A 13,145-nucleotide genomic window follows, 5' to 3' on the forward strand; every position below is an offset into this window, starting at 1 on the left:
TGTGCACTATCAACATTACACCCCAAGTACTGAGGGAACACCAGTTATTAGCGGAGCTAACAGATCATGCACACCATCTGTTATCAGAATCAAAAAGCTGAAACTGGTTCAAGGGTCTATAGAGGTCAACACTGAGGAGCTCAGGGTCTCTAAACAACCCAGCTAGCTCCAAGGTGCTTGTGTAGATGTCACTACAGTAGGTTCCGCTTAATGTGGGCGCGTTGGTCCAAGGCATGTTCAACTCTATTAAGTAAGTGAAAAACTCTAATTAACTGATGCGGAAAAAAAACTGCAAAATTCCAAATTTAATTGAAGTTTTATCACTTTTTGATATTTTTTTAAGGTGATTTCAATACTGTTTGTGTTTTTTAGTTACAGTTAATCTTTTAATACACTTTGAACTCCTTTTTTTTTTACAATTTTCATTTTTTACAAAAATTTCATCATCTCTTGCTAATTTTCATCAATTTCAACATTTTGTCATCCAATTTTTGTTAAATTTTGCTGAAATTCATGATTTTCTCCAACTTTTGAAGATTAGTCCACTCTATTAACCAAGTGAAATGCTCATTTTCACTATTATAAGCGATAAAACTTGCATGTAAAAAGATGCAAACGTTCCGTTCCAACCCATTTCAACTCTATTAAGCGAATTTCTCTATTAACCGATAACACATTAAGCGGAACTAACTGTAGTAAGCAAGTGGGAAACTACTAGTGGAAGCTCAAAAATAAATTTCCATGATATACATAATCAACGCAATAGAGGCAACAATAACATAAATAAGGATGCTATAGCCCAAATACCCAATTCGGCATAAGGGTATGCGTTGATTTGTACGTGATACCATAGGTATGACTCAATGATGATGAAATGGTAGAAAATGGCGCAATTCCTCCCTTTACAAAACCAGTTGTTTGAATCCAAATTTCATCATTTGGAACCATCCTGGAGCCTCCAGCATGATTTTCGATTTCTCTAGAATTTTGAAACTTCTCCAGAAGACGTGAAAATCAACTTGGGCAGCAAAAAATCGAGTTGCGCTTATATTCGATCGGTGTAACGATATTATGCACTTTTGATCCGATTTCTAGGCGGACACCACCCGTGCGTTTTATTTTGATCAAAATTTTTACAAAGAAATAATGTATGTAGGTACTTGAAAAAATCAAACATTTTATGTTTGCAAAAAATGTTTTGAAATTTGCAGAAACCCCAGTTTTTAGACTAAAACCAACCCTCTAAATCCAAATTTCACAGTTCTTTACCATTCTGAAGTCATTTCACTGGAAAAATCTAAAAATTACGCTGTGGAAGCACCAGAATGGCTCGAAAGTGTGAAATTCGGATTGGAGGTGGGGGGTGCTATTAGTTTCAGTATTAATTTTCATCATTTTTAATAGGTACCTACTTAATTTCAAATGAAATCTTCCTCATTCTCTTCTTCAACTTTTCAAAATTACCTACATAAAATTCTAAAAACCCGAGAAGGAAAGAAAAAAAGAAGTCAACAAAAATAATTTTAAAAAAAATCATATGCACTTCCTTTCATTATTGTTTCCAAACAATATTTTACCATTTCAGGGTGAATTTCCTTACTGGACGATTTAAAATTGCCTGACCTATCATAAGCAACTTTTATTACAATGGTCAACACTTTGTGAATGCATATGCATTATTTGTTTCAACAAGCCTATAATTTGTCATTATAATCGTGTTTTTTTCCGCCTCATGTACCTAGTTATATGTAGGGATAGTGCGGAGGCATTTGCAAGAACTCGAATGCCTCACCTCACGTCTCGTTATGTCCAACAATCGAGCAACGTAATAGCGTACAAATGCAAATATTCAACTTTTCGTTTAGCATTATTATGATGGTTTAATTCGGAACAAAAGGCCGGGCACACATTTAGGTCGTGTAGTTCTTTCATTAAAAGCTCTAGCTTTAGAGAGTAAATATTTTAGCATTTTTAATCACCTCTGCTAATTTTAAAGAGAGAGTAAAATGCAAATAAAAGTAACTAATGGAGCTTTGCCAATTGTTAAAACATTGAATCATTTTAACTTTAATTAGAGTCGTGTAACTCAGGTAGTACCGCCTTTACACCTTGACTGTATTTCATTTCGAGAAAGAAACAAAATTACCCCTAGAGAGCTAACGATTAGGGTATTTTTTCGATAAACGTTGCTCTCTTTTCAAGCACCATACTCGGCCCGGATAAAGATTAACGATCTGGATACGGAAAGCAGATCACTACATGCGAAATTAAGACGACGACGAGCGTATAGAAAAAACAAATGACCCGGTAATACGCGAGGCTTAAACTTATAAAAGAACGTAGGTACGAGTACCTACTCGAAGAAAAAGAAAGAATTACAAAATAACTAGCTTTAAAAACACTAGAAATAAAAAAGGAGCATAAACCGAAAAGCGCAGGACTACAAAAAAAGAACTCGTTAATTAATTAAAGGTTAAAACAATATTGTTCTAGTTGTTCAACAGTGTTCTTTTTGGCTGCTTCCATTAAGCGGGCTGGTCCTTGCTGGGTGCAAATTTACTACTGTATTTACTCAGCCAGAAATTTTAAAACATTGCTATACGGTGTAGTACCTACCAGAGAGCTTGGAAATTCACCGACACAGAGGGGGGCCTCTTTTTTGAATACCTACTATACAATTTAAGTGCTCTGCTCGATGATTTAAGTAAGTAAATCCGCGTATAATCTCGAATGTGCTACACCATGTTAATGATTTTTCGAGAGAAATTCAATATAGGCCTACCTTCGTCCTACATTCTTTTTTGGCGTGTTGAAAAAATAAAGCATTGTCGTTCGAGAGTCCCGCTGAGACCATAGAAAAACTTGTTTAAATGATTTTTTTTTGCCTCGAAAATCTACCTACGTTTTCCTACGTGCTCGTACGTGTGCCTACAATTCTCTTTCTCTCATGCATTGTGCAATTTATGCAAGTAGAAGTGCTGATAAAATATGCTTATAGTGCGAGCAAACAGGTGGAATAATGAAAATATTCAATTTCCCCCCGCTATCGCTTACTTTTTTTCTCAACACCTACGACTATAAAAAAGGAGATAAAAGTGATTCTATTTGAAATGGGTTGGGGGTGAGGTAGGGGTAGTCTATAATTTTATCACGAGGGTTTGGATCATGCGATCTAGCTTATTCGTTCTCCAAATTTCAAACCATCATTCAGGGACAATTCACCTTTCTTAACCTGGTAAGTAATAAGTAGATAGAAACGAGTATTTCAAAGCAGCTCCGAAACATTTGGGGTCATTGCTCATCAAAAAACTATCTAAGTATCTATCCTTCTAGGTAAACCATTCGCCGCATTGTTATCAATTTATCTAATTTTAATATCGTCTCTGGAGATTTATTCAATTCGGTACGAAACATAACGAAATTAACCTGATTAATTTACAAATTAATTTTCAGCATTTTTCCATTCAGAAAATCGTTTTAGTAATTGAATTTTGTATTAAGTAGTAAGTAAATTCAACTTGAGGGATTAAAAAGGCGAATTCAGAACGGAAGTTCTTTTACACTTTTTTGTTTCTTACCAGACTTAAAACGCCAACTCATATTTTTCGCAGATGACTGCCTTTAAAAAAATTTCTTTTCTCAATTTCTTTCTCATTTCGCAGCCTATTTTATTTTTTTGGTTACAAAAAATTGTGCGGTAAATTTCAAGAACCTTGGAAGTATAAATTTGATACTGAAATTTCGCCAAATACTTACGGTGAATTTTGGCTGGGAAAAATGTATCGAGTAGATAATATATCGCTGTTTAAAATTTATGTTAACATTTGTTGAAAAAGCAAAAAGTACTCATAAAGAAGGGAAGAAAATATTTGAAATTTTTGCTGCTCGTACATGTAGGTACTCGAGGGAATCACGCAGGGAATCGCTACGCGTGATTCCCTCGAGTACAAATATGTATTACTTGATAAACGATCGGCCGTTTTGCAACCACAGTATAGTTGTATCTGTCAATAAATTTAAGCCGTGAAGCTGCTTGCTTTTTGTATCGAGAGTACGTTTTACAACAAAATAAACATTTTCGTAATTAAAAGAGAGAAAAGATTTTCAACTGCGATATGAAAACTTTTGACGAAGCTACACGCGTGTGAAATATTTCAGGTCCGAATGAAAACCCAAGTGTGGTTTAAATATTGATTACTTTTCCTCTAACTAAAAGTTTTAGGTCTCTTTTGGGCCATATCTTTAGGTAACAATATCTGTAATGTCGTTTTGAAAGCTTACTTAATTGGACAAGATGAGATTTTAATTATATAAAAGTTGTTTCTGTCTTCGTTTTTGTTTTTTTTTTATTTCAAGTGTATGGGTATACAGTACCTATACATTTTATGCATTTGCTTAAAATGTTGAATATTTGGATAATTTTTTCAATGGTTTTCGATTACAAATGAAAAGCTAGATAAGCACAAAACCTCATTGTGAGACTACCTACTTTATTGGTACCCTCGTACAAAACCATTTGTATGAAAAGGCAAAGTCAAGGCTACGTAGATCATTTAATTTTGCAAATAACTGGCGGAAATTTAATACCCTCTCTAGTTAATTTTAAGACGATCGAACTTCTCTCATTAATATCTTAATTATACCAGATAAGCCGACAACGTTTTAAATCTTAACGCCATTTTATCGAAAAATTATTACTCGAGTATTTTATATAAGCGCGTTAATAAGGAAACACAATATCTCGAGACGAATAAACACTTTAGACGCTTATAGAGTACAGACTGGAGAATCTGACGCTATTTTACGTATTCGAATATAAGATGGAAATTTCTTCGTGTAAATGGAAAAAGGATAAAAGTGAGAAATTGCGTATTCGCGGAACATTTGTAGCAAAATTATTTCCTCAATCACGAACAAAGTGGGTTCGTATACTTATATATAAGGTGCGATTTCGTCTTCTCGTAAATAATACAGTAAAAAGCAATAATTTACTTTTCCTTATCTGTTTGTCTTGCTGGGGGTTTTCAAAATAGATGGGTTTGTGACCAAGTTTCGGGTGTATATATTTTTTTTACGCTGGGTACGATATAAAAAATTACGTATTTTAAAAAGGAAAATATGAAATAAGTGAGGTGATGACCTAAATTTAAAAACGTAAGAGAAACTTATTACTTTAACAGCCGCCTAGGTAAATTGAAACTTCCTTCGTGAAAATGGAAAGCAAAGAAAAGGAAAGTAAAGGCTGTAAATTGATAACAATGTTCTAATTTTGGTATCAAGGGCTAAAATTTTTGAAATTTTTCTTACTTATTATTCTGTATGAACGCGTTCTCGTATATTTTATTTTTATATACTTTGAAAACTACTTCAATTTTTTTTCAGTGGTTCTCATATTTTTGGGGAAAAATTATATTAACTAAACCAACTTGACACAAAAATGAAGTAGGATATCCCGATTTCGTTCAAAATTCCTTGAAGATTTCTGTTGAAAATTCTTGTAAAATGACAATCATAATTTCGGTCTTGACTCTCCATATAGCTAAGTACATAGTTAAAGTAAAGTGAAACTCTCAATTTTCATGAATAACTTATGCTTTGAAGAGCCATATCTCAAAATTAATTCGCCTTATGAGAAAAAAAGGAACGCTAAATTTCAATTCAAATTTTTTGATTCTAGGGACCATCCTCTGTTATGATTTATCTGTTTTAAGATAAAACTTCTAATTTTGAGATTTTGGGGTTTTTGTCTTCAGATTTCAAGATTTTTTTACCTCAACATTTTTCTTTCTCAGGATTTTTCATCTTAAAAGTTTCTTGTCTTGAATTTCTTCATCTCGAGATTTTCATAATGTTAGAAATTTCAAGATTTTTTAAACTCGAGATTTCATGATTTTCACTCATGTCTTAAGATTTTGATACTTTTGTAATCTCCTGATTTCAAGATCGTATATTTAAGACTTTTGAAATTTTATTGATTTCAAGATTTTCACGTCTCGAGATTTGAAGTTTCTGTCTCCAGATTTATGGATTTTATGGCCCCAAGATTTTTTGATTTCGAGATACAACATTTTTCGGGCTTAAGATTTCAAGATGGTGTAGTCTTGAGATTTCAAGGTTTTTACATCAAGTTTTCAAAATTTTTTTGTTCCAAGTTTTTCCATTTGAAAATTTTTAAGATTTTTTCGTCTCCAGATTCCAAGATTTTCATGTCTTTGTAATGGGAGGAATTGCAGTATTTTCTGTCACTTATGTGAGAGAAAATTGTTCTGCATTCAACTGCAACTCATTTTAGTTCCATAAATACGCGATCTGGCGGATTAATTACGTAAAAGCGCCATCTGGTGAGTTAGTTCTTTCATGACCAACGAGTTGCAAGAGCAACGAGCTAAACGCTAGTCATTTGGCGACTCCCAATGATATAACATTGGTACATCGGCGTTCCGGAGATGAGATAGGCTCATACCTATTCTCATGTTTGCGTAATTCTAGAGATAACTAGTTACATAAACCCAGTTGTGTTTCGAAATATGAACTGGTTATTTTCAAGTGATCTATTTCGAAATAGATTGAGTTCCTGTTATGCTGATTGAGATTGTCAAATGCACTCGGGTCCAGCAGTTATTACGTAAAACTACTGTTGATCCTTATTTCAAATCTCTTTTGAAAGAGTAACGTAGATGGACCTTCCCACATCCGTTTATTGTTCCCTTCCCTGTGATGTGCTTTGCACTCCTTTAAGGCATTTAAAATGCTATCTCTCCTTTCGTAATACTGTACTGGCTTACTGGCTCAGTATATAGCTAGAGTAGATTATTCATAATCATGTGATATTCAACGAATAAACAATGAATTGATGAATAATCGAAGGAATTTTATTTACTAAGGTACATGTGCGTTCCATAAGTGTTTGTCCTATTTGTTTGTTAAGGCGGTAAATCGCCAGGTACTCACGAAGCTCAATGAAGCTAGGTAAAGTTCAAGATTAGCTTATGTACGAGGTTTGTTGCATGTGCACGGAATAATCGAAGGAATTTTATTTACTAAGGTACATGTGCGTTCCATAAGTGTTTGTCCTATTTGTTTGTTAAGGCGGTAAATCGCCAGGTACTCACAAAGCTCAATGAAGCTAGGTAAAGTTCAAGATTAGCTTATGTACGAGGTTTGTTGCATGTGCACGAATGTGCAGAATCTACCTCCACATCTTGAGATTTTGGTAATTTTTGTCTAAACATTTTTTTCATCTGGAATTTTTTTCTAATTTGAGATTTTTCTATCTCAAGACTTTTAAGATGGTTTTAGTCTCGAGTTTTGCTATCAAAATTTTTCATCTAAAAATTATTATGTCTTGGGAGATTTTGAAAATTTTTCTATTTCAAGATAACAGAACCTTTTGATTTTAAGCTTATGTCTCGGGATTCATTTTTCAATTAAAATTTGTTACCTATCTTGAATTTTCAATATTACCTATTACTGTAGTCTCAAGATTTTTTATATGACGTCGAGATTTTTGAAAATCGTTTACCTGTATTATTCCAACTTACACAATAGGACTCTATAGTCAAGCTCTTTCTGTTTATGAAAGCGTCTTTTCCTCGTTCATTTTCCGATCTCTTCTCCTTCTTATCAACAAAAACTCAACCTCTTTGTGAAAATGACACTTGCACAAATCTGTAAAAAGCCTTAACATGCACTTTTCATCATAAAAATTGCAAGTACATACTACTTTTGTGAAATCTTAAAGAATAATTCCTCATCCATACCCCACGTTTAAAATAAAGAACTATAAACAAACATAGAACTTTACTTCTGGAACATTTCGCATGCATCTTTCATTTCGAACCAACCTCTAAAACATCCAAGAGACTCGAAAGTTAGACAGGAAAGAAAAATCCTAACCCAAAATCCACAACATTTCTTCTACCATCACATCGTTGAGAATTTGAATGAGAATCGTCGTTCATTGTGAAAACAACACAAAAAATTAATTTGATTTACGAAAAGACAATAAATGAAATAAGAAACAGCAAAATTATTCTAGTTGTTTACGTTTCTTGAATAATTAAGGATCAACCCTTCAGAACTTTTATTAAAAACACAGGAAAAGAATGTTTTTTTTTTCCCAACCTGCAACTTCTCCTCTCTCTCTCTCTGACATACAAAGTGAAAACAAGTCTGTTGTAAAATTTTTCGTTATACTCGGTTCTCGAAAGTAGGTAACATCAGTAATAAAAGTGACGAAATTTTTATATACGTAAAAAATTCCCAAACTGCTGTATAGAAATATTACCGGCATGAGATGCGAGAATGGGGTGAAAAATGAAAACGCGAGTCGACAGCGATGCAGATGACGTCATGCGTCAGTAAGTAGGTACCTACTTGAAATTCAACCGAAAAATATAAGAAAATGTAAACCTTAAAACTGAATATAACTTCTTGAAATTGTTATAAAATTACAATAATAGATTCAAATGTCAAATTATTTAAATTTAATCTCAGCCGACGTAATTTCCGCGTCCTCTCTATATACTCGCTGCCACATTGTGCTAGCGATAAAAAAAAAGTTGAAAAATTTTGCAGCCAAGATAAAACTTTGGAATGGAATAAACAGATAGACGTCCTAGAAAAATCTATTATTGAAAAAAAACCTCATTTATCAACAATAGGTTTTCTATACAGGCTAAAAATTACGAACAGATAAAAAGATGAAAATCTCCCGTCAATTATTATCCATTGAAATGAGTAAATAAAATAGATAAAACCATCGAGTATAAAAAATTTTAATCGTTTTTAAATTATCAACACAGCCAATATAGCTCGTTTTATAAACCTCTACGTGGGAAGGTATTGGATTTTACTGAACCGTTCGACATAATATAGGTACAGGGTGTTTCGTGAAGGATCGTCCTCTTTCAACTGATCGGGAGTAGTGAACAATGCAACTCCAGTTACAATATTTGTAGGTACCTATGTACAAAGTTCATACCTATGTTTGCTCATCATTCGAGTTTCAAGGGCTAAGATGGTTCTTTTCTTTTATTATTATTTTTCTTGGAAATTAATTCCTCAATTTTTTATCTTCATTTGCCTAATCCAAAATCACAAGTTTAAGCTCTGAACGTGAGAGAAAAAATGTTGCTTATTCAAACAATTTTTTCGCATTTAAAAACATTTTATTCATGACTGGAATTTTTAGTTTAAATTCAAAAAATTATCAAACGTTACGAATTGGAAAAAAATTTATTTCAGTGGCATTTGAGTGTTTTTTGGGATGAAGGGAATGAAAAGGAAGGAAAGGATAAGGGGTTCTTTTGAGAAAGAAATAAGAAAAGAAATCAAAGCTTATAAAAAGTGTCAAAAAAGGCAACTTAACATCAAATTGAAATTCAACATTTTTTCAAATTTGAGAAAATATCACTTACTTAAAATATTATTTTTTATTTGAATAAAAATTAAATATGTAACCTTGATAGGTATACTTACTTGAAATTTTAAAAAAAACACGCATTTTTCTTAGTAACAACCACAAGTTTTTTTTCGAAAGAATGAAAGGAAGAGGAGAGGAGAGGAGTAGAGGGGGAAAGATACACAATTTAAAAAATTTTCAATTGTATTTAATTTTTAAAAACATGTAAAAAATTGCCAAGAAACCTCACTTGACATCAAATTAGAATTTCTAGGCATTGAAGCTGAAATCACAATTCATCTCAGCACAAAAAAAGATAAACTGGTAAAATTATCAAATTATTTTAAATTTAAAAAAATTTAAATTTTGCATCTTGGTGATATTTACCATTTTTGGGAGAGTGATAGAAATTAGATTTAAAAAATACCTATATATAGGCACTAAAATCTACTTTTTGCAGCATTGCAGCTGAAAAAAGATGGAGAGGTATTGAAAACGTCGACCCCCCCCCCAAACTCAAGTGGAGCACCCTCCAAATGTAGGCCACTTACCCACAAATGCCAAATTTCAGCATTCCCGGTCAATTTGTAGTGGTGGGTATACAACATAAAGTTTTTTAAGGTAAAAAAAAACATGGAAAACTCTGATTTTCTCCCCTCTAGATTGATTTAGGAGGCTGATTTTTGTATATGCTGTACAAATTTGATTCCCTATTGCATAACAGGTTTCTAGTTTGACTTTTTTGATTTTTTTTATCCTTTCCACCGCGAATTCTGAGTCAAAGTCATCATCTCTGCTCAAACTTGTTTAATTCAACGTCAAAATGAAGCATATACATACCTAAGTACCTACCAAATTTGTTGAAATTTCTTCGGCTCAAATGACTTTATAATTCGGTAATTGATGAAAATGGACTTGTGGGACCCTAAAACGAATTTTGTGAGTTGTCCCACCACCATTCCTACAATCAAAGAAATTCAGTCTAAAAATGAATCAAAATAATTTTTTTAAAGAAAAATGTCATTATGTAAAAATAGCTATTTGAAATCAAATTCAAATGTTGAGAAATTATGGAACTAGGTGCATACGTTTCATTTTAAAATCCTATTTACAGGTAGTATCTAACTTCAAACAAATTTGAAACCAATTTAAAATGGGAATCTAAAATCCTCTACGATATAAAAAAGAACACTTAAATTTTGAAAAACTGAGAAGAAAATGTTTTGTGTTATTACTATTACTTCCTAATTATTAATATAGAAAAATGAATTAAAAACGTTTTTGAAATCTGTTGTTTGAAGTACCTGGGTACATATAAAAGTTTGATAAAATTATAAAGTATTGAAAGAAAACAAAAAATTATAAAAAAGGGTTTCGGTGTTTTAAAAAATCAGAAAAAGTGAAAACTTTTACATTCGAGATATTCATTTTACTACACCACATATTCAATATTTTATAGAAAAAAGTTGAAAAATTGAAGAATTATTGCGAAATGTTTGTTTGAAGAAAGTGAGAGGAAATTCGCTCGAATTCCAACTTCTTCCAGTAATTAAATTTTATGATGTTTTGAGTCATTTTAATGTGATTCTTTCACTTTGTTTGAAATTTTGAGTTAATTTTATTTCAGTAGGTAGGTGTTTTTCTGAAAAAAAAAAAAAATGAAAACAAGTTCTCAAAATTCAACTTTTTTCCCTGATAAGTAATATACTTTAGGGTTAGAAATTCACACAAAAAATTCTTTAATTTTGAAAACAAAAAGAGAATTTGAATAGGTGGTTACCTGGGAATCCCCTGGCTGGTATTTTAAACCTCATACTGTACCTTCACAGAGCTACTACCAATAAAAAGTCATAAATTGATTCCTTAAGGTATACTTAATTCAGGGATGTTTAAAATATGCAGCCTTGAAGTTGATGAAAAGAGTCTGTAAGAGTAAAATCCTGAAACTGAGCTAAAATTCAGACTATAAACGTCACCTCACGCAGCATTTTTGAGATTTTGTTGTAGCCTCCTCTCTCTTCTGACTTCCGTCCATCTTTTAAAGAAACACAGGATCAGGGAAATATTGATAATTTTTTGGCCATTGTTATAGATATTGATCCTGAAATTTTTTATGCAATGCAAAGCACAATGTAAGTAAGTCCAGAAATGATTTTTACTTGAATAATTATCTCTTTTTGGCCGGATTAGTTCTAAAAAATTTCATTAAAAAAAAAAATTTTAAGAACACTGTCATTTGTTACTATAAAGTAGCAAGGGGCAAGGGACAATCGACCATCGACTAAAAATTTTCTCTTAAACCAACACAAAGTGCGGAAAATCACCCACTCCCCCTCAGAAGCTTCCAGCAGACTTGGTTTATGCTTTCAGAGACATTGATTTCTACTCTTAATATAAAAACCTATTTACCACACCACTACATATTCCTGAAAAAGTGCATAATTCAGGCCTGAAAACCTACATTATCGTTCCATCAAGGTTGTCATAAGCAACGCAAGGCTAAAAATATCGAGCAAAATATAACTCCTCATCACAGTTCCTGTAATCTGAAGGATAGTCAAACACAAGTACATAAATGTAGAGAGAAGTTGCCTACTTACCATGTACGAGGTGTAGGTGTGTATCATCATTTACGAAACACCTTGTTTATGTATCAGGTAATGCGACTCCGATGTATACGAAGGGGTAAAAAGTATATTATCTCACTTTATATTAAATTCATCTCAACGAAGAAAAATTTTTTTAATAAAACGCGTGAAAAAAAAAGATAATTTATTTGATACGATATAAAAAATTCGATCATAATAACCGAACATATAATAAAAAATATATTGATAAAGTTGAAAAATACTGTCGCGTTTTCAGCAATTTATTACTTTTCTAATAAGCAAACGTAGAGAAGCCAAGTAAACAGCGTCAAAAACTGTTTTACTTGCAGTACTCGTACACGACGTTTATCGACATCGTGTAATAAATGAAAAAACAATGACAAAAGCACAAAACATTTACTGATAGAATGTGTATTTTTTTTGGAAATTTTTCAGCATGATTTGAATTTATCGCGTATTTGATGGGCAAAGTGATTTCATTTTTATGGGTCCTTACTCCAATTTCGTCTACTATCTCGGTGATCATCGTCTGGGTTGCTATGGCCACTAGCGACTGGATACGTACACAAGAGCGTATATTAAATTTACACTACAATGGTTCGGCGGATAATAAGTACATTTTGAAAATGACCTACTCTGGAATTTGGGAAATATGCACGGTAACTGGTAAGTGCTTACTTTGAAAATACACGTAGGTACACTTGGCAACAAAAAAATCCTAGGTATTTCTTTAAATAAGTATACGAGTATAAAATAAGCTTGATATCGTACAATTCGCGATTCTATTTAAATGGAAAATAAACTCACGAAATTTCAAACGTCACATCTTATTTGAGAAATATTTTTGTTTATTTCCATTGACGATGTCATTTTGAATTTTTCTTTTGTCGCTTTTTGTTCTTCATAAATACATTTGTCGTTTTCTGCTTTATTCTTTTTTTCTTTCTTTTTTTTTATGTTGAACGATGCCGCCATCAGTAGTGAAGTGTGTAATTGTAATCTATAAGGAAAGCCGTTTAAAAAAAAGTTTTACCGTAGTTGCCTTTTTATTCATTTTTGATTTTTCCCTTCACTCTTTCGTCGGTATAAGATTATTTGTTTTTTATCCATCCAAGAAAAAGGAGAAAGGAGAG

At 32.4% G+C, this 13,145-nt stretch overlaps 1 protein-coding gene across 3 annotated transcripts in view; it reads left to right on the top strand.

Moving 5' to 3' along the window:
• The window catches only part of stg1 (stargazin-like protein), a 105,742-nt gene that overhangs the window by 78,650 nt on the left and 13,947 nt on the right, over nucleotides 1-13,145 (top strand). For all 3 annotated transcript variants that reach the window (XM_065349969.1, XM_065349971.1, XM_065349970.1), the window contains exon 2: nucleotides 12,448-12,678. In XM_065349969.1, the coding sequence (XP_065206041.1) occupies nucleotides 12,474-12,678 (205 nt within the window). In that variant the 5' untranslated portion in view covers nucleotides 12,448-12,473. The remainder of the gene's footprint in view (nucleotides 1-12,447; nucleotides 12,679-13,145) is intronic.

Source organism: Planococcus citri, chromosome 2 (genome assembly GCF_950023065.1).
Source record: "Planococcus citri chromosome 2, ihPlaCitr1.1, whole genome shotgun sequence".
Classification (NCBI taxonomy): Eukaryota; Metazoa; Arthropoda; class Insecta; order Hemiptera; family Pseudococcidae; genus Planococcus; species Planococcus citri.